This window comes from Balaenoptera acutorostrata, chromosome 1 (assembly GCF_949987535.1).
Source record: "Balaenoptera acutorostrata chromosome 1, mBalAcu1.1, whole genome shotgun sequence".
NCBI classification, from domain to species: Eukaryota; Metazoa; Chordata; class Mammalia; order Artiodactyla; family Balaenopteridae; genus Balaenoptera; species Balaenoptera acutorostrata.
In genome coordinates, this window is record NC_080064.1 from 32997858 (window position 1) to 33016930 (window position 19073).

The 19073-nt window shown below is 40.7% G+C and overlaps 1 protein-coding gene across 1 annotated transcript; it reads left to right on the forward strand.

The window, feature by feature from the left end:
• Positions 1 to 3793: 3793 nt before the first annotated feature.
• On the forward strand, positions 3794 to 6863 carry TMCO2 (transmembrane and coiled-coil domains 2). Its single transcript, XM_007164705.2, has 2 exons — positions 3794 to 4027; positions 6014 to 6863. The coding sequence occupies exons 1-2, from the start codon at positions 3794 to 3796 to the stop codon at positions 6326 to 6328; spliced, it is 549 nt and encodes a 182-aa protein (XP_007164767.2). The 3' UTR covers positions 6329 to 6863.
• Positions 6864 to 19073: the final 12210 nt, after the last annotated feature.

Consider the following 19073-nt stretch of genomic DNA (forward strand, 5'->3'; position numbering starts at 1 on the left):
AAGATAATTCCAGATGTTTTGGGAGATAAAAATAACAAAGCAGATTTGTTACAGGATCTGCCATCATGGAGCTTTAATGTGAGAGCTGGGGTAGCTTACACATTTTAATCCAAGTGTGGCCATGGGCATCACCTAGGAGCTTGTGCAAAATGTAGAATGTCAAGTCCAGACCTCCTGGTCCAAAATCTGCATTTCAGTAAGATCTCCAGATGATTCATAGGCACAGAAAAGTTCTAGAAGCAGTGGCCCAGAATACGAAGTGGGAAGTGCTGTGAGAATGCAGGATAATTACACTTTTTTTTTTTAGCACTTTACATAAAATTATCTTGTTGAATTTTCATAACTGCATGAAGTCAGTACTGTTAGTATTCTTATTTGACAGATAAAAACTTAAGAGAGGGATGAAGTGTCTTGCCTAGCTGATAAAAGCTAGGAAGAGGTGGAGCCCAGTTTCCAATCTCATCTGACTGGAAAAATATCAGGGAGGGGAACTTAATGTGAAGGAAGAAGGGTGGAAAGTGGCAGGTGGTATTTAAAGTACCAAAAATACCACAGTTCTGTAATTAAGCTGTATTTTTTGTGAAAGTGAGTAGTGGGAGATAAAGCTTGAAGCATAGGTAAAAGCCAGGTCATGCAGATCCAACTCCAGTCATATGTCCAGTGTTGACAGTTACTCATTTGAGAAAGAGGTGGAAAGGAGAAACTATTGTTTCTGTGAATATCATGTGACCCATGAAAAAGTCAGTTTTTCTTTGGGAAAGAAACTTCTGAAAGTCAGAAAAGTTGCTTGGTCCCCTCTTCACCCCCATGGTAGACTGTGAGGCCTCGCGGCTTTATACTCCTGATTCAGGACACAGCCTCCAATTATGTACAGCTGAGTCTGCAAAGAGTGGCCCACTGTGCTAGCAGGCCTGCCTTGTCTACACTTGCAGAAATATAGTCTGTGACGGCCTGCATTTGGAGGCCTGAACCTCTCTGAGGAAGTAACTGGGATAGTCAGGAGATTTAAAAACCTGTCAACCTGTATTTGGCAGGTTTAGCCTGGAAAAGAGAAGACAAGAGGCATAGGAAAGCTATAGCCAAATATTTACTAAGCACACACCTTCTGCCAGCTCCTGGGGAGAATGTTGAACATGACAGGGTAAGTTTCCTGCATCCTGGAGATTAGAGTCTAGTCAGGAAGACAGACATTAAACAAAACACTACAAATAATTAGTTAAATAAAAGTGCTACAAAAGATGCCCTGACTGAGGGAACCAAAAAAGAGGACAGGAAAATCTTCCTTAAAGGAAGCAGTGTTTAAACCTGAAGAAATAATAGGAGTTAGGATAATCCAATTATGTGCCAAGGCTTTGTGGTATAACAGCTTGGTGTGTTAGTGACATTGACAAATCTAGTAGAGCTATAGAGTTAAGAGAATAAAAGGGAAAGGGGTAGGAGAGAAGATTGGGTAGGTCAGCAGGAGCCAGGTATTTTAGTGCTTGTAACCATGGTCCAGATTTTGGATTTTGTTTGAAAGACAATGAAGAACCTAGTGAAGGTTTGAAAGTAGGCACTGCATAAATCATAAGTTGCAGTGTAAGTCAAGAAGTCCTAATAGGGCACAATGTGGAAGTGACTGAGGGATGGATGGATGACACTAAAGGTGGGCTGAGATACCTTGCATGGTGATAAAGTCATCATTGGAGGTGTTCAGGTGTCCGAGAGGGGAGTCAAACAATAAATGGGTTTTCAGACTAGATTCTCTTTGAGGGACTTTATACTATTGAGATCCACAATACCTTGCATTTGGTCATAAACATCACTATAAATAATAGTTGCCCTCTTTTACACAAATTATCGAATTCTCATTATAGTAGCCCTACAAGGTAGGAATTACTCTCACTTTAACAATGAAGATATTGAGCCTCAAGTTAAGTAACCTGCCCAAGGTAACAAAGTTAGTGAATAGTACAGCCAAAATTTGAACCCAGATCCATTATACTCCCAAAGGCCTATCCTCTTAACAGCTACTCTATAAAGCTTCTATAGAAACGAGTACACAAATACGGTAATAGGCACTTGATGATTGAACAGTTTAGGCTATAAAGATATTTGGAATTCTTCTAGGGGACTTTGTATTTACTTAAAAATATTCGAATGCCTGCTAAGTACCAAGCACTAGGGATACAGTAGTCAATAAAATGGACATGGTCCCTGTCTTCCTTGAGTTTACAATAGTCAGGGAAGATACATTAAACCCAAAATTGCACAAATAACCTTAATCGTGTTAAGTGCTTTGAAAGTAAAGTCTAAGGTGCCATGTAACAGGGGGATCTCATCTAGTATAGGAAGTCTTGGGTAATGATTCAGTTGTCACAACCATATTTTTCTCCAAAAAGTTTTTGGTTATCATTCTTTATGGTTTCTGACCTAGGTTTAACTTGTTATAGTAAAATCCCAAGTCTTATCTGAGTAATTTGTATTCCTTTCTAGAAAAGATTCTGGTTGTGGTCAGTCACTAGCTGACTATGGGTTTAACATCATTAGCAGTCGCTCCTAAATCAGTAGGTCATTTCGCCCTGACATGGTACTATATATCCAACAACATTCTAGACTCCACTTTCTGGATGTGTCCCTGACATCTCAAGCAACTTGCCATACCTCTGCTTCCTGCAAGAACAAAACAGTTATTCTTTCTCCACCAGGCTTCCCTATTCATTTTCTTTCTTTCAGTCAACCAGATGAATAAATCAGAATAGCGTCAGACAATATTTTTCTAGAAGTTGTCATAACTGACCCTTTCTCTCCTTACTTACCATGCCCCTCCCCTCCTCTTGGTGCAAACCCTCTTTTGGATTCTTGCTGTCTTGGTAACTGATCTCACAATTTATATTATACGCTTGTGTGTGAACTACCTTTTTTCATGTAAGATTTTTGGGAACAGACCTTATATTTTATACTTTCATACCTCCTTGTTGAGTAGATAGGTACTAGTCAGTAAATAATGGATTTGATAACATGGCATATAGGTTATGGTACAGCATGCTACTGTTTACAAAGTGCTTAGGAAATTATACCATTTGTTCCTAATATAAATCTTATGAAGGAGATGTAAACAGATGAGCAAAATGAGGCTCAAATATGTCAAAAGCTTTTCCAAAGATCACGATTTCTAAGCAGTAGTGACATATGAAAAAGGAAATGTTACAAAATGATCCAGTAATAACCTTTCTCCACATTTACCAAGTAAACTATTCGCTCTTTAGGAAAGCCCTTTTTAGATCCTGTCTCCTCTAATCTCCACTTAACCTCAGTTTTCTCAGTTGAATTGTGAAAATAATTGCTCTCCATCCCATGGATTGTTGGAAATGTTCTATACACTGTTTAAGAGGGTAACCACTAGCCCCATGTGGCTACTTAAATTTACATTTAATAAAATGTAAAATTCAGTTCCTCAGCCACACTGTCCACATTTCAAGTGACTAGTGGCTTCCATGTTGGACAGAGCAAATACAGAACATTTCCATCATTGCAGAAAGTTCTGTTGGACCGTGCTGTGTTAGAGCTAGGACTTGCCGAAGATTAGAGAGAGTGCTATGACTGAACTGAAAACTCAGGCCACTGTCTGCTTGGTTTTGAGTGAGAAGGTTCAGTGGGTGAGTGGGAAACAAGCTGAGCTTCAGAACAGTGATATCACAAAGCACAGCTCACAATGGCTTCAGAACTGGACTCCCAGACCACTCTTCCTAACTCGTATCTAGGTTCCTAAAGCCTCTGCACATGCAGTTCCTGGAGCTGCTGTTATATTAAAATGTCACTTTTGTCTTCTATCTGGGACATCATAATAGATTATCTCTCTCTGAGCTCGATATGGAATTATCTACAAGCAACTTTTCTGGGAGAGACTAGTGTGCCTCAGCAAACAAATTTGGGGCTACTAGATAATCTTGCTCCGGCTGTGCAAGTTATCCTGGGGATTTCCTTTTTGATTTTGCTGGGAATAGGAGTATATGCCTTATGGAAACGAAGTGTTCAGTCAATTCAGGTTATACTCTTTTGTTACAGAGAAATTTAAATAGTTTTACATTGAAATTTGGTCAGTTCTCTCCCATGTGGCTGCCAGCCAGTTTTAAGGCCATGCAGATAAACCAGAGTGAACCTTTGTCTCTGAAGTTGGTTGAAACTACGTTATCCTTAAAAACTTCCATCAGTTAGGTTTTTGGCATAAAAATGGTCTTTCTCACAATGATCTTCGGCTTGTCTTATAATAAAACACATTAAAGAAGTTCATAATCTGAGAAGGCAGCCTTACCTCCAAATTTATTTGATCATATATTTGTATTCATCTTTGAGTGTCTAACCGTGTGCCAGACACCGTGTGGAGTACCTCTTATAGAATAGCACTGCAAGTAGAAGTGGGATCTTGGGTTTTGCCTTTCTGTTCTTACTGTGCCTTTGCTCTGTAACTGATGAGGAAGCATGTATATTTATTTAGTCATCACAATGAATATACAGGGGCTCTTTTTGGGAATAGGAGTACAATTGGCTGGGATCATGAAAAACATTTAGGATTTTACATACCTCTGTTTAATTACCAATAATAGCTATATTGACAATATAGTTAAAATGCTTTGAGAATCCCAACAATTCCATGAAATAGAGGTTATTTTCACATGACAAACAAGGAAACTGAGGTGCATTGAGGTTCAGCCTAAATTTAAGGAGATGGGATTTAAAGAGGGCTTTGTTAAAGGGTGACTGGTTTACTTGGTAAATGCTGAGGTAAGTTATTACTGGATTATTTTGTAGCATTCACTTATTTTCATGTCACTACTGTTGAGAAATTAGTCACATGCATTCTCTTAACCTCTCAAAACCTTTCATGGTAGGCAGGGCAGGGTTATTATCTCCATTTTGTAGGTGAGGGAACTTGGTTATCACTGACCCAAGGTGACATAGATTATAAAAGCTGGCAAAGCTGAGATTTGAACCCAATTTTTAGGATTCTAAATTAAATTCTTCTCCAAAAATCTCATTTAATATAGTCCAAATGACCTAAATCCCCAACAGGGATTTGTGTGTCTACATATTCATATACATGTATTTCAATTAGAATATAGAAGAATAGAAGGCAAAACACCAAACTCTTATCTGTACTTCTGGGTTCTGCTCTTGTTTGGTTATTGTTTAATTCAATCAGAAAGATGAATTCGCAGCCCTCCAGACACCTCAGCCAAGAAAAAGAGGTAGTATAACCGAGTGATTAATAAGCTCTGGAGTCAGACTACAGGGGCTTCTTCATTCTGTCACTTGCTGTGTGATCTGAGAGCAATCACTTAGCCTGTAAACCCCACTTTCCTTATCTGTGAAATTGGCTTGCTAACAGTGCCTCCCTCAGGGTTTTGGTGAGGATTAAAGGAGATCTTGTATGTATAAAGCCTAGCACACAGTAGTACTCAATAAGCAGTGCTAGTTATTATAAGGAAAAAAGATGATTTTTCTTTCTTTTCCTACCAGGACTCTGTCCTAGCACATTAACAAAAATTTTTTTCTGTGACCAGGAAATCCAGTGTTTCAGACCACTGTGTCCTAAGAGAATATACATAGAAATCAGAATTCCTGGATTCCAGTCCTGGCTCTACCATTTCCAAGTATATGACCTTGGACAATGACAGAGGCCAAACTGGAAGGCATCTAAATGGTTATCCAGCTCTGTTTTTTTCTACATACGTAGGGAAGGAAACTCCTAGCATAGAGCCTTGCATGAGGCGGACTTTCAGCAAACAGTATCTACTATTATAATCTTTATTAATTATATTAATTATAATAATCCCTGACCTGCCTACCACTCCATTCTGTGGTAAAGATCAAAAGACAAAATAGGTGTGAAGATGTTTTGTTAGAAGGCTTGGCATAGGAATGAGGGATTATTATTACTTTTAGAGTCGTCTTTTGTTTTTGCATCTACAGTAAACTGTGGCATTTCACATGAATAAACAAGTAACGTTCAACTTCTGTTGTTTTATTTTAGAAAATATTGTTGTTTGCAGTCACACTCTACAAACTTTACAAGAAAGGCTCAGATTTTTTTCAGGCTTTGCTGGTCCACCCAGAAGGGAATGGTCTCCCATTTCAAGACAGTAATATCTTCTTATCTTTGGGTCTGCAAGAGAAAATTCTGAAAAAACTTCAGACAGTGGAAAACAAAATGAAGAACCTGGAAAGGATGATCATTTCCCAAAAACCTGCCACAAAGAGCGATTGCTCCTCTGAGCGCTACTGCAGCTGCTCCGACTGCCAGAGTCCCTTGCTTACATCAGGGTTTACATCCACATCTGAAATGTGATGGACTCCAATGTTTTCTAGAAAAGCACTGTTTCCCTCATGTGTGCAGTGGTGTATCAATAAAGACAGAGAACTATATTGAAATTACCCAGCCAGGACTGGCTCTCTATTCAGCAGGGCCCAGCTCCCACTTGTGTGTGTGGTGGGGTTACGTGGGGGATCGTGGTGGTTAAAAATGTCTGAGATTGTGGTGCCCACTTGGCAGGCTGGAGACCCTAAGCAGCCATATAGAAAGAATCATGGGAGTGGGAAAAGAAGGGAGAGTGGTCAGGGATGTGGCCTTGAGCTCCATGGTGAAGAGGTTGGATTCGATATAATAAAAACAGCAAGAAAGTGCTGTTAAGGGTGATGCTGTGGACTGTCCTATAGAGAGGGAGGCTGGCTCTTGTGCTGGTTTTTGGCCTAAAGGTAAATATGTGGCCTGGAGTCTCCCTGCATTAATTATTCAGAGGTGGGCAAGGGTGGGGCTGGACATAAAGGAGATTGTTTGATTTTATCCAACTTTTTCTTTTTAAACATTCTATTAATTAATTAATTTATTTATTTTTGGCTGTGTTGGGTCTTCATTTCTGTGCGAGGGCTTTCTCTAGTTGCGGCAAGCGGGGGCCACTCTTCATCGCGGTGCGCGGGCCTCTCACTATCGCGGCCTCTCTTGTTGCGGAGCACAGGCTCCAGACGCGCAGGCTCAGTAGTTGTGGCTCACGGGCCTAGTTGCTCCGTGGCATGTGGGATCTTCCCAGACCAGGGCTCGAACCCGTGTCCCCTGCATTGGCAGGCAGATTCTCAACCACTGCACCACCAGGGAAGTCCTATCCAACTTTTACTAATTCTTATTCTGTGCTAAGAAAACATTGTGATCATCCTTGGGAATCTATTCTGAGTGCTTCTGGAGCACTCAGTTTGGTTGGTTGGACAGGTCATTTCAGAACAAGGAATTATAAAAATAATACAGGGAATTCCCTGGCGGTCCAGTGGTTAGGACCCCGCGCTTTCACTGCTGAGGTCGTGGGTTCAATCCCTGGTTAGGGAACTAAGATCCCGCAAGCCGTGCAGCCAAAAAAAAAAAAAAAAAAAGATAATACAGAACAAGGGTCATATCTTAACTTAGGTGAATTCTCCTCGTGTGAATGCTAGCTTAGCAGGGAGGGAAGAAGGGAAGGAGGAACCTACCTGCCATTCCACTCAATGAGTGTGTCCCCTGCTGAGAAAGATGGCGTACTGGGGAGATGGTGGTAGATGCTTGTCTCAGTGGGTCTTAGATTCCACAAGCCTTATAGTGTGTGCATTTTGCCACAGTAAACGTGATTACAGTCATTGAAACAGTTTGTGACCATCTGACACCTAAATGAAATACTTTATAAACAGTGATTTGTTGCCATGCTGGAGGAAAACTGGCTGCCTTGTTCCACAGGAGACAACACAGCAGTCTCCCAAGTGATGCCGAGCAGAGCCCTGTGGGGTTCCCGGGCATGGAGGGTGTTTTGTCCCTCATTTCTTGTAGGCAAGATTCCAGCCTCCATGACCTTCCCTGAGTTCCAAAGGGCAGATTCGAACAGTTGCTAATCTAGGGAGGAGCAGCCAGGAAACTACCTAAGGCAAGATTAAAGGGACCAGAGAAGCTCATCAAGATTAGGAGACCACCAGAGGCCCTGCACACATGCTAATCCTGTCAGCAACCCCACCCTTTTGAAACTGTGCAGAAGAAAGAAGAATGCAAGACTTGTCGCTGCCTTGATCCTTACCACATACCTCTGACCGCTACCCCAGACTGTATAACCTCTCCCTATTCCCCAGTGAGGGGGGCACAGTTCTTGAGGCACTAGCCTGCTGTGTTCCCTCTCTGCCTGGCAAAGAAATAAAGCCACTCTTTCTTTCTCCTCCATAGCTCTGTCTCTGTATTTCTGTTTGGCGTTGGTGTACAGAGAACCAAGGTTTTGGCATGACAAGTGACATCTTCCTAAGGGATTTCTGCAGGTAATTCTGATCATAATTTTTGTCCAGTGCATGGGAGTTAAAATGCGACTCCTGAATAAAGATGAGACTTCACTGTGTAGTGCAAAAACAGGCTGGTGAATACAGGGCGGGGCCAGGAAAGCCTTGGCAGAGGAGGTGACACTGAGTTGTCCCATAAGGAGTTACACAGGCAGACACTGAAATGGAAAGTATTCCTGCTGGTGGGCTTACCACAGAGCCATGTGAAAAAGAGGATGGCTTACTTGGAGGGCAAGGAGAGTTTCAGGGTGACTGAGAACTGCCTATTTCCAGAGCGACAATGAAGGATTTTGGCTTCAGGGAAGGACACACTAACCTCATCCTCAAATCAGCTTTAATTTATGATGTGAACAGAACAGACTGGAGTTATCAACAATGTGCATTATCTGACAGTGTAGGTGGGAAGGTTTTTAACTGTGCTGCTGAAGGAGTGCCATGCAATCTTTTAAAGTCAGTGTCTCGATTTTTTGTGCTAAATTTCAGTGCCTTCATGCATAGTTCCAGTCTTCTTGTCTTGGTTACCGCTCTGGGGTATATCAAAGGAAAGTGTCAGAAGAAGGCCTAGAAGAGTAGAGTGATGTCAGGTAATGAACGGCCTTAAAGTTCATGCCATACTGTTGGGAATGGCCCAGTGAAGGTTTTTAAACAGGGGAGTAACATAGATTTGGTAGTCTGTGTGGGAGACAGAGGATAGAATGAGCTAGATGCAAAAGAAACTGATGGGGTTGAAACAGGAGGGAAGGGGGCAGGGCACAACCTTTAAAAGAATGACATAGCCCGAGGACACGACATAAACTGATTAGAAACAAATAGGTCCAAGATGGCAGACAAGTCGACTTCCACTAGACCTTGAGCCTCAGTATACACTCATTGTAATACAGCGTGCTAAATGACACACCCAGAGGTGCCATGACTGTTCCAAGGCCGACCATAAAGGTCAAAAAGTGCTCCACAACAAGAGAAGCCACCGCAATGAGAAGCCCGCGCACCTCAACGAAGAGTAGCCCCCGCTCGCCACAACAAGAGAAAGCCCGCATGCAACAACGAAGACCCAACGCAGCCAAAAATAAAAATTAATAAATAAATTAATTAATTAATTAAAAAAAAACTACAATGAGGTATCGCCTCACACCAGTTAGAATGGGCATCATCAGAAAATCTACAAACAACAAATGCTGGAGAGGGTGTGGAGAAAAGGGAACCCTCTTGCACTGTTGGTGGGAATGTAAATTGACACAGCCACTATGGAGAACACTATGGAGGTTCCTTAAAAAACTAACAATAGAATTACCATATGATCCAGCAAGCCCACTACTGGGCATATACCCAGAGAAAACCGTAATTCAAAAAGACACATGCACCCCAATGTTCATTGCAGCACTATTTACAACAGCCAGGTCATGGAAGCAAGCTAAATGCCCATCGACAGATGAATGGATAAAGAAGATTTGGTACATATATAAAATGGAATATTACTCAGCCATAAAAAGGAACGAAATTGGGTCATTTGTTGAGACATGGATGGATCTAGAGACTGTCATACAGAGTGAAGTAAGTCAGAAAGAGAAAAACAAATATCATATATTAATGCATATATGTGGAACCTAGAAAAATGGTACAGATGAACCAGTTTGCAGGGCAGAAATAGAGACACAGATGTAGAGAACAAACGTATGGACACCAAGGGGGGAAAGTGGTGTGGGTGGGTGGTGGTGGTGTGATGAATTGGGAGATTGGGATTGACATGTATACACTGATGTGTATAAAATGATGACTAATAAGAACCTGCTGTATAAAAAAATAAATAAAATAAAATACAAAAATTAAAAAAAAAAAGTGGGCAGTGGCCCAATTCCTGAAAATCCCCACCCCTTCCCCAAAATAGCTGGAATTCTCCTCCCACTCATTAGCCTTTGAAATTACCCACCCCTATAACTGACAACCCCATACCCTGGGGCCACTCTCACCTTCTGAGATGGCCCACACTGTCTGTGGAGCCTGTTTCTCCCTAAATAAATCCACTACTTACCTATCACTTTGTCTCTCACTGAATTCTTTCTGCGATGAGACATCAAGAACCTGAGCTTCATTAAGTCCTGAGACCAGGTGTGATCTCAGTTAAAAGATGGTGGGTTTGAGAGAGGAACCAAGATGGCAGAGTAGAAGGACGTGCTCTCACTCCCTCTTGCAAGAACACCAGAATCACAACTAGTGGCTGGACAATCATTGACAGGAAGACACTGGAACTCACCAAAAAAGATACCCCACATCCAAAGACAAAGGAGAAGCCACAATGAGACAGTAGGAGGGGCGCAATCACAGTAAAATCAAATCCCATAACTGGTGGGTGGGTGACTCATAGACTGGCAAACACTTATACCACAGAAGTCCACCCACTGGAGTGAAGGTTCTGAGGCCAACGTCAGGCTTCCCAACCTGGGGGTGTGGCAAGGGGAGGAGGAATTCATAGAGAATCAGACTTTGAAGCCTAGTGGGAATTGATTGCAGGGCTTCGACAGGACTGGGGGAAACAGAGACCCCACTCTTGGAGGGCGCACACAAAGTACTGTGCACATTGGGACCCAGGGGAAGGAGCAGTGAACCCGGGGCAGACTGAACCAGACCTACCTGCTAGTGTTGGAAGGTCTCCTGCAGAGGCAGGGGGTGGCTCTGTTTCACCGTGGGGACAAGGACACTGGCAGCAGAAGTTCTGGGAAGTACTCCTTGGCGTGAGCACTCCCAGAGTCTGTCATTAGCCCCACCAAAGAGCCCAGGTAGGCTCCAATGTTGGGTTGCCTCAGGCAAAACTACCAACAGGGAGGGAACCCAGCCCCACCCATCAACAGTCAAGTGGATTAAAGTTTTACTGAGCTCTGACCACCACAGCAACAGTCAGCTCTACCCACCACCAGAGCCTCCCATCAAGCCTCTTAGATAGCCTCAACCACCAGAGGGCAGACAGCAGAAGCAAGAAAAACTACAATTCTGCAGCCTGTGGAACAAAAACCACATTCACAGAAAGATAGACAAGATGAAAAGGCAGAGGGCTATATACCAGATGAAGGAACAAGATAAAACCCCAGAAAAACAACTAAATGAAGTGGAGATAGGCAACCTTCCAGAAAAAGAATTCAGAATAATGATAGTGAAGATGATCCAGGACCTTGGAATAAGAATGGAGGCAAAGATCGAGAAGATGCAAGAAATGTTTAACAAAGACCTAGAAGAATTAAAGAACAAACAAACAGAGATGAACAATACAATAACTGAAATGAAAACTACACTAGAAGGAATCAATAGCAGAATAACTGAGGCAGAAGAACGGATAAGTGACCTGGAAGACAGAATGGTGGAATTCACTGCTGTGGAACAGACTAAAGAAAAAAGAATGAAAAGAAATGAAGACAGCCTAAGAGACCTCTGGGACAACATTAAACGCAACAACATTCGCATTATAGGGGTCCCAGAAGGAGAAGTGAGAGAGAAAGGACCAGAGAAAATATTTGAATAGATTATAGTCGAAAACTTCCCTAACATGGGAAAGGAAATAGCCACCCAAGTCCAGGAAGCACAGAGAGTCCCATACAGGATAAACCCAAGGAGATACATGCCGAGACACATAGTAATCAAATTGGCAAAAATTAAAGACCAAGAAAAATTCTTGAAAGCAGCAAGGGAAAAACGACAAATAACATACAAGGGAACTCCCATAAGGTTAACAGCTGATTTCTCAGCAGAAACTCTACAAGCCAGAAGGGAGTGGCATGATATACTTAAAGTGATGAAAGGGAAGAACCTACAACCAAGATTACTCTACCCGGCAAGGATCTCATTTAGATTCGATGGAGAAATCAAAAGCTTTACAGACAAGCAAAAGGTAAGAGAATTCAGCACCACCAAACCAGCTCTACAGCAAATACAAAAGGAACTTCTCTAAGTGGGAAACACAAGAGAAGAAAAGGACCTACAAAAACAAACCCAAAACAATTAAGAAAATGGTCATAGGAACATACATATCGATAATTACCTTAAACGTGAATGGATTAAATGCTCCAACCAAAAGACACAGGCTTGCTGAATGGATACAAAAACAAGACCCATACATATGCTGTCTACAAGAGACCCACTTCAGACCTAGGGACACATACAGACTGAAAGTGAGGGGATGGAAAAAGATATTCCATGCAAATGGAAATCAAAAGAAAGCTGGAGTAGCTATACTCATATCAGATAAAATAGACTTTAAAATAAAGACTGTTACAAGAGACAAGGAAGGACACTACATAATGATCAAGGGATCAATCCAAGAAGAAGATATAACAATTATAAATATATATGCACCCAACATAGGAGTACCTCAATACATAAGGCAACTGCTAACAGCTATAAAAGAGGAAATCGACAGTAACACAATAATAGTGGGGGACTTCAACACCTCACTTACACCAATGGACAGATCATCCAGACAGAAAATAAATAAGGAAACAGAAGCTTTAAATGACACAATAGACCAGATAGATTTAATTGATATTTATAGGACATTCCATCCAAAAACAGCAGATTACACTTTCTTCTCAAGTGCGCACGGAACATTCTCTAGGATAGATCACATCTTGGGTCACAAATCAAGCCTCAGTAAATTTAAGAAAATTGAAATCATATCAAGCATCTTTTCTGACCACAGCACTATGAGATTAGAAATCAATTACAGGGAAAAAAATGGAAAAAACACAAACACATGGAGGCTAAACAATACGTTACTAAATAACCAAGAGATCACTGAAGAAATCAAAGAGGAAATCAAAAAATACCTAGAGACAAATGACAATGAAAACACGACGATCCAAAACCTATGGGATGCAGCAACAGCAGTTCTAAGAGGGAAGTTTATAGCTATACAAGCCTACCTAAAGAAACAAGAAAAATCTCAAGTAAACAATCTAACCTTATACCTAAAGGAACTAGAGAAAGAAGAACAAATAAAACCCAAAGTTGGCAGAAGGAAAGAAATCATAAAAATCAGAGCAGAAATAAATGAAATAGAAACAAAGAAAACAATAGCAAAGATCAATAAAACTAAAAGCTGGTTCTTTGAGAAGATAAACAAGATTGATAAGCCATTAGCCAGACTCATCAAGAAAAAGAGGGAGAGGACTCAAATCAATAAAATTAGAAATGAAAAAGGAGAACTTACAACAGACACTGCAGAAATACAAAGCATCCTAAGAGACTACTACAAGCAACTCTATGCCAATAAAATGGACAAGCTGGAAGAAATGGACAAATTCTTAGAAAGGTATAACCTTCCAAGACTGAACCAGGAAGAGATAGAAAATATGAACAGACCAATCACAAGTAATGAAATTGAAACTGTGATTAAAAGTCTTCCAACAAACAAAAGTCCAGGACCAGATGGCTTCACAGGTGAATTCTATCAAACATTTAGAGAAGAGCTAACACCCATCCTTCTCAAACTCTTCCAAAAAATAGCAGAGGAAGGAACACTCCCAAACTCATTCTATGAGGCCACCATCACCCTGATACCAAAACCAGACAAAGATACTACAAAAAAAGAAAATTACAGACCAATATCACTGATGAATATAGATGCAAAAATCCTCAACAAAACACTAGCAAACAGAATCCAACAACACATTAAAAGGATCATACACCACGATCAAGTGGGATTTATCCCAGGGAGGCAAGGATTCTTCAATATACGCAAATCAATCAATGTGATACACCATATTAACAAATTGAAGAATAAAAACCATATGATCATCTCAATAGATGCAGAAAAAGCTTTTGACAAAATTCAACACCCATTTATGATAAAAACTCTCCAGAAAGTGGGCATAGAGGGAACCTACCTCAACATAATAAAGGCCATATATGACAAACCCACAGCAAACATCATTCTCAACGGTGAGAGACTGAAAGCATTTCCTCTAAGATCAGGAACAAGACAAGGATGTCCACTCTCACCACTATTATTCAACATAGTTTTGGAAGTCCTAGCCACGGCAATCAGAGAAGAAAAAGAAATAAAAGGCATACAAATTGGAAAAGAAGTAAAACTGTCACTGTTTGCAGATGACATGATACTATACATAGAGAATCCTAAAGATGCCACCAGAAAACTACTAGAGCTAATCAATGAATTTGGTAAAGTTGCAGGATACAAAATTAATGCACAGAAATCTCTTGCATTCCTATACACTAATGATGAAAAATCTGAAAGAGAAATTATGGAAACACTCCCATTTACCATTGCAACAAAAAGAATAAAATACCTAGGAATAAACCTACCTAGGGAGACAAATGACCTGTATACAGAAAACTATAAGACACTGATGAAAGAAATTAAAGATGATACCAACAGATGGAGAGATATACCATGTTCTTGGATTGGAAGAATGAATTTTGTGAAAATGACTATACTACCCAAAACAATCTACAGATTCAATGCAATCCCTATTAAATTACCAATGGAAATTTTTATGGAACTAGAACAAAAAATCTTAAAATTTGTATGGAGACAAAAAAGACCCCAAATAACCAAAGCAGTCTTGACGGAAAAAAATGGAGCTGGAGGAATCAGACTCCCTGACTTCAGACTATACTACAAAGCCACAGTAATCAAGACAATATGGTACTGGCACAAAAACAGAAACACAGATCAATGGAACAAGATAGAAAGCCCAGAGATAAACCCACACACCTATGGTCAACTAATGTATGACAAAGGAGGCAAGGATATACAATGGAGAAAAGACAGTCTCTTCAATAAGTGGTGCTGGGAAAACTGGACAGCTACATGTAAACGAATTAAATTAGAACATTCCCTAATACCACACACAAAAATAAACTCAAAATGGATTAGAGACCTAAATGTAAGATCAGACACTATAAAACTCTTATAGGAAAACATAGGAAGAACACTCTTTGACATAAATCACAGCAAGATCTTTTTTGATCCACCTCCTTGAGTAATGAAAATCAAAACAAAAATAAACAAATGGGGCCTAATGAAACTTCAAAGCTTTTGCAGAACAAAGGAAACCATAAACAAGATGAAAAGACAACCCTCAGATAGGAGAAAATATTTGCAAATGAATCAACGGACAAAGAATTAATCTCCAAAATATATAAACAGCTCATTCCGCTCAATATTAAAGAAACAAACAACCCAATCCAAAAATGGGCAGAAGACCTAAATACACATTTCTCCAAAGAAGACATACAGATGGCCAAGAAGCACATGAAAAGCTGCTCAACATCACTAATTATTAGAGAAATGGAAATCAAAACTACAATGAGGTATCACCTCACACCAGTTAGAATGGGCATCATCAGAAAATCTACAAACAACAAATGCTGGAGAGGGTGTGGAGAAAAGGGAACCCTCTTGCACTGTTGGTGGGAATGTAAATTGATACAGCCACTATGGAGAACACTATGGAGGTTCCTTAAAAAACTAACAATAGAATTACCATATGATCCAGCAAGCCCACTACTGGGCATATACCCAGAGAAAACCGTAATTCAAAAAGACACATGCACCCCAATGTTCATTGCAGCACTATTTACAACAGCCAGGTCATGGAAGCAAGCTAAATGCCCATCGACAGATGAATGGATAAAGAAGATTTGGTACATATATAAAATGGAATATTACTCAGCCATAAAATGGAACGAAACTGAGTCATTTGTTGAGACATGGATGGATCTAGAGACTGTCATACAGAGTGAAGTAAGTCAGAAAGAGAAAAACAAATATCGTATATTAACGCATGTATGTGGAACCTAGAAAAATGGTACAGATGAACCAGTTTGCAGGGCAGAAGTTGAAACACAGATGTAGAGAACAAACGTATGGACACCAAAAGGGAAAACCGCGGTGGGGTGGGGATGGTGGTGTGCTGAATTGGGCGATTGGGATTGACATGTATACACTGATGTGTATAAAATTGATGACTGATAAGAACCTGCAGTACAAACAAACAAACAAACAAACAAAAAAACAACTAATACTAAACTTTCTTTGGGTTATTTGTATGGAAATATGTTAATATAAATGTTTCAGACATTACATGAAATTTCTAAAAATCTTATATGTTCTGGTATAATGTTATAAGTCATAATTCTAGTTATTACTTTAAAATGTGTATCTCAGAAATTAAAAAAAAAAAAAAATGACCGTGGGTTCAAGTCCCAATCTGAGTTACACGGTTTTGGGGTCACCTTGTTCCTGGCCCTCAGTTCCCCAGAAAATATATGTGATTCTCACCACAATCATAAGAGATTGATACCAAGTATTCATTCCTAGTGGGGGGTCATTCTTTTCTTGAGATCAGATCACTTATGTCCAAGGCATCAATTAAGAGATCTTGGATGCTTTGCAAACAGAGAATCAAGGCAAAATAGGGAAAGGGTTTGAGAGCCATTTTATCATTCAGGTTAGATGGGGTAGATGAACTACCTTACACCAGTGGCCACCACTCTAGGGAGGAGCATCCTTATCCTCTTCTTTGGCAAAACCCTGACAATAGCCTGTTTTGAGGCTCCCATGTCAGTCTCCACACGGACCAGCCCATCTATTAACACTCTCTTTCTGCAAAGGGGAACAAGTTATTACTCACTTTCCATGATTCCCTTCTCCCTCCACCCCTACCACCCTAATCCAAGCCACCAGCATGTGTCACCTGGATTTATGAATTGGCCTCCTAACTGGACTCCCTGCTTCCATCTGTGTCCCCTTTCAATTTATTCTCTGCAGAGTAGCTGAAAAGATCATATTACTTCTCTGTTCAAAACCTTTCAATGGCTTATTATTTCCCTCTGAGTAAAGGTCAAGTTCTTAACTAAAAGACCATGCATTACGGCATGATCTGCATACCCCTCCTTCTTATTTTTTCCACTCTTTCCCCACTCTCTTACTACTCCTCAAATATGCTAAGCATTGTCACACCTCAGGGCCTTTGCTCTTGCTGTTCACTGTGCACGGCACACTTTTCCCAGACCCACACGCCTTGGCTTCTTCTCTTACTTTCTTTGGGTCTGTACTCAAATGTCAGCTAACCTTGTAAGCAGATAGGGTAGGGGTCCCCAGAGAAAAAGAACCAGGCGTGGCTTTCTTGATATAAGAGAAGCCATTTTAGGCCTAAGCCATTTTGTGATCTAAGCCTGGCCACAATGCTTGCCCTTGAACAGGTCTCAGTAATTAATGAGCTTAAGGGAACAAAAGAAGGCAGGAACAAAGGAAAAGCAGTCAAGAAACAATAGTCCAAAATATCGTATATTAACGCATATTTGTGGAATCTAGAAAAATGGTACAGTTGAACTGGTTTGCAAGGCAGAAATAGAGACACAGACGTAGAGAACAAACGTATGGACACCAAGGGGGGAAAAGAGAGGTAGGATGAATTGGGAGACTGGGATTGACATATATACACTAATATGTATAAAACAGATAATTAATGAGAACCTGCTGTATAGCACAGGGAACTCCACTTTGCTGTCCAGTAGAAACTAACACAACATTGTAAAACAACTATACACCAGTAAAAAAAAAAAAAGAAAGAAAGAAAAGAAACAATAGTTCAGCGCTAAAACAGAGTCCTATAGCAATCTGGTACATATCTTTGAGCTGTTCTTCAGGAACTCAAGTCCCCACCCAGGTGAAGGATGGTAACTACATGCAAAGATCCCAAACTGGGTGGAACCTAAAGAATGATGATGTTGACCTTTTCTGACCCTCATGACTTCAGTCAACTAGAGCTTGGGCTCTGGCAACCTTTGCCCCAATTCTATGCTGAATTCTCCTCTGTTCAAGCTCCTTCATGAATATGCTTAAACTTCCCCAATTTTGCTGTTCGGGGAGACACTGCTTTGGGAAAGATCCTTGGTGTTCTCCTTACTTGCTGCAAGTAGTAAATCCTTCCTCCTCCCACTCTTTGGCTAGGTTGTGTCTTTTGTTTTGTTTTTGTTTTTGTTTTTGGCTGTGCCACGTGGCTTGCAATATCTTAGTTCCCTGACTAGGGACTGAACCCAGGCCCTCGGCAGTGAAAGCAGGGAGTCCTAACCACTGGACCGCCAGGGAATTCCCATTGGTTGTGTTTTTTGGCTCGATACCAACCAAGAGGTGACCCAGTCTTTGAGTAACAACCTGAGAGGTCTTCCTTGACCATCTTACAGTGCCCCTGCCAACACACTGCATGCCTCTTTCCCTGCTTTTTCTTCATAGCACTTATCACCTCCTCTGCTTTTACTGTTACATATATGCTTCTTATCTGTCAACTCCTCATCCACCCCAGCCCACTAAGAATATTAAGTTTCACGAGAGGAAGGGGCTTTGGTTCACTGCTATATCCCCAGCAGTGACAGCACCCTGTCACAGTGAAGTACCCTGTCTGGTACTTAACAGACACACAGTATTTGTTGAATAAATGAGTGAATTCCAGTTTTGACTTTTAGAAAACTCGTACCAGCTTCCTGATCCCTTATCTCCTCAGACACATGGTGACAGATCAACTATGGTGCAATTCTCCCACTTACGGTGAGCTAGTAGCTAATCTTTATTGGGCACTTATTCAGAGCCAGACACATGACTAAGAGTTTTATGTGATTTTTCTCATTTGATCCTCACAGTGTGAGGGGGTAAATACTATTATTCTCATTTTACTGATGAGGAAGTGATGCACAGAGGGGTTAAGCTGTTAATATGTGGTGCAGCTGTGACTAGAACGTAAACA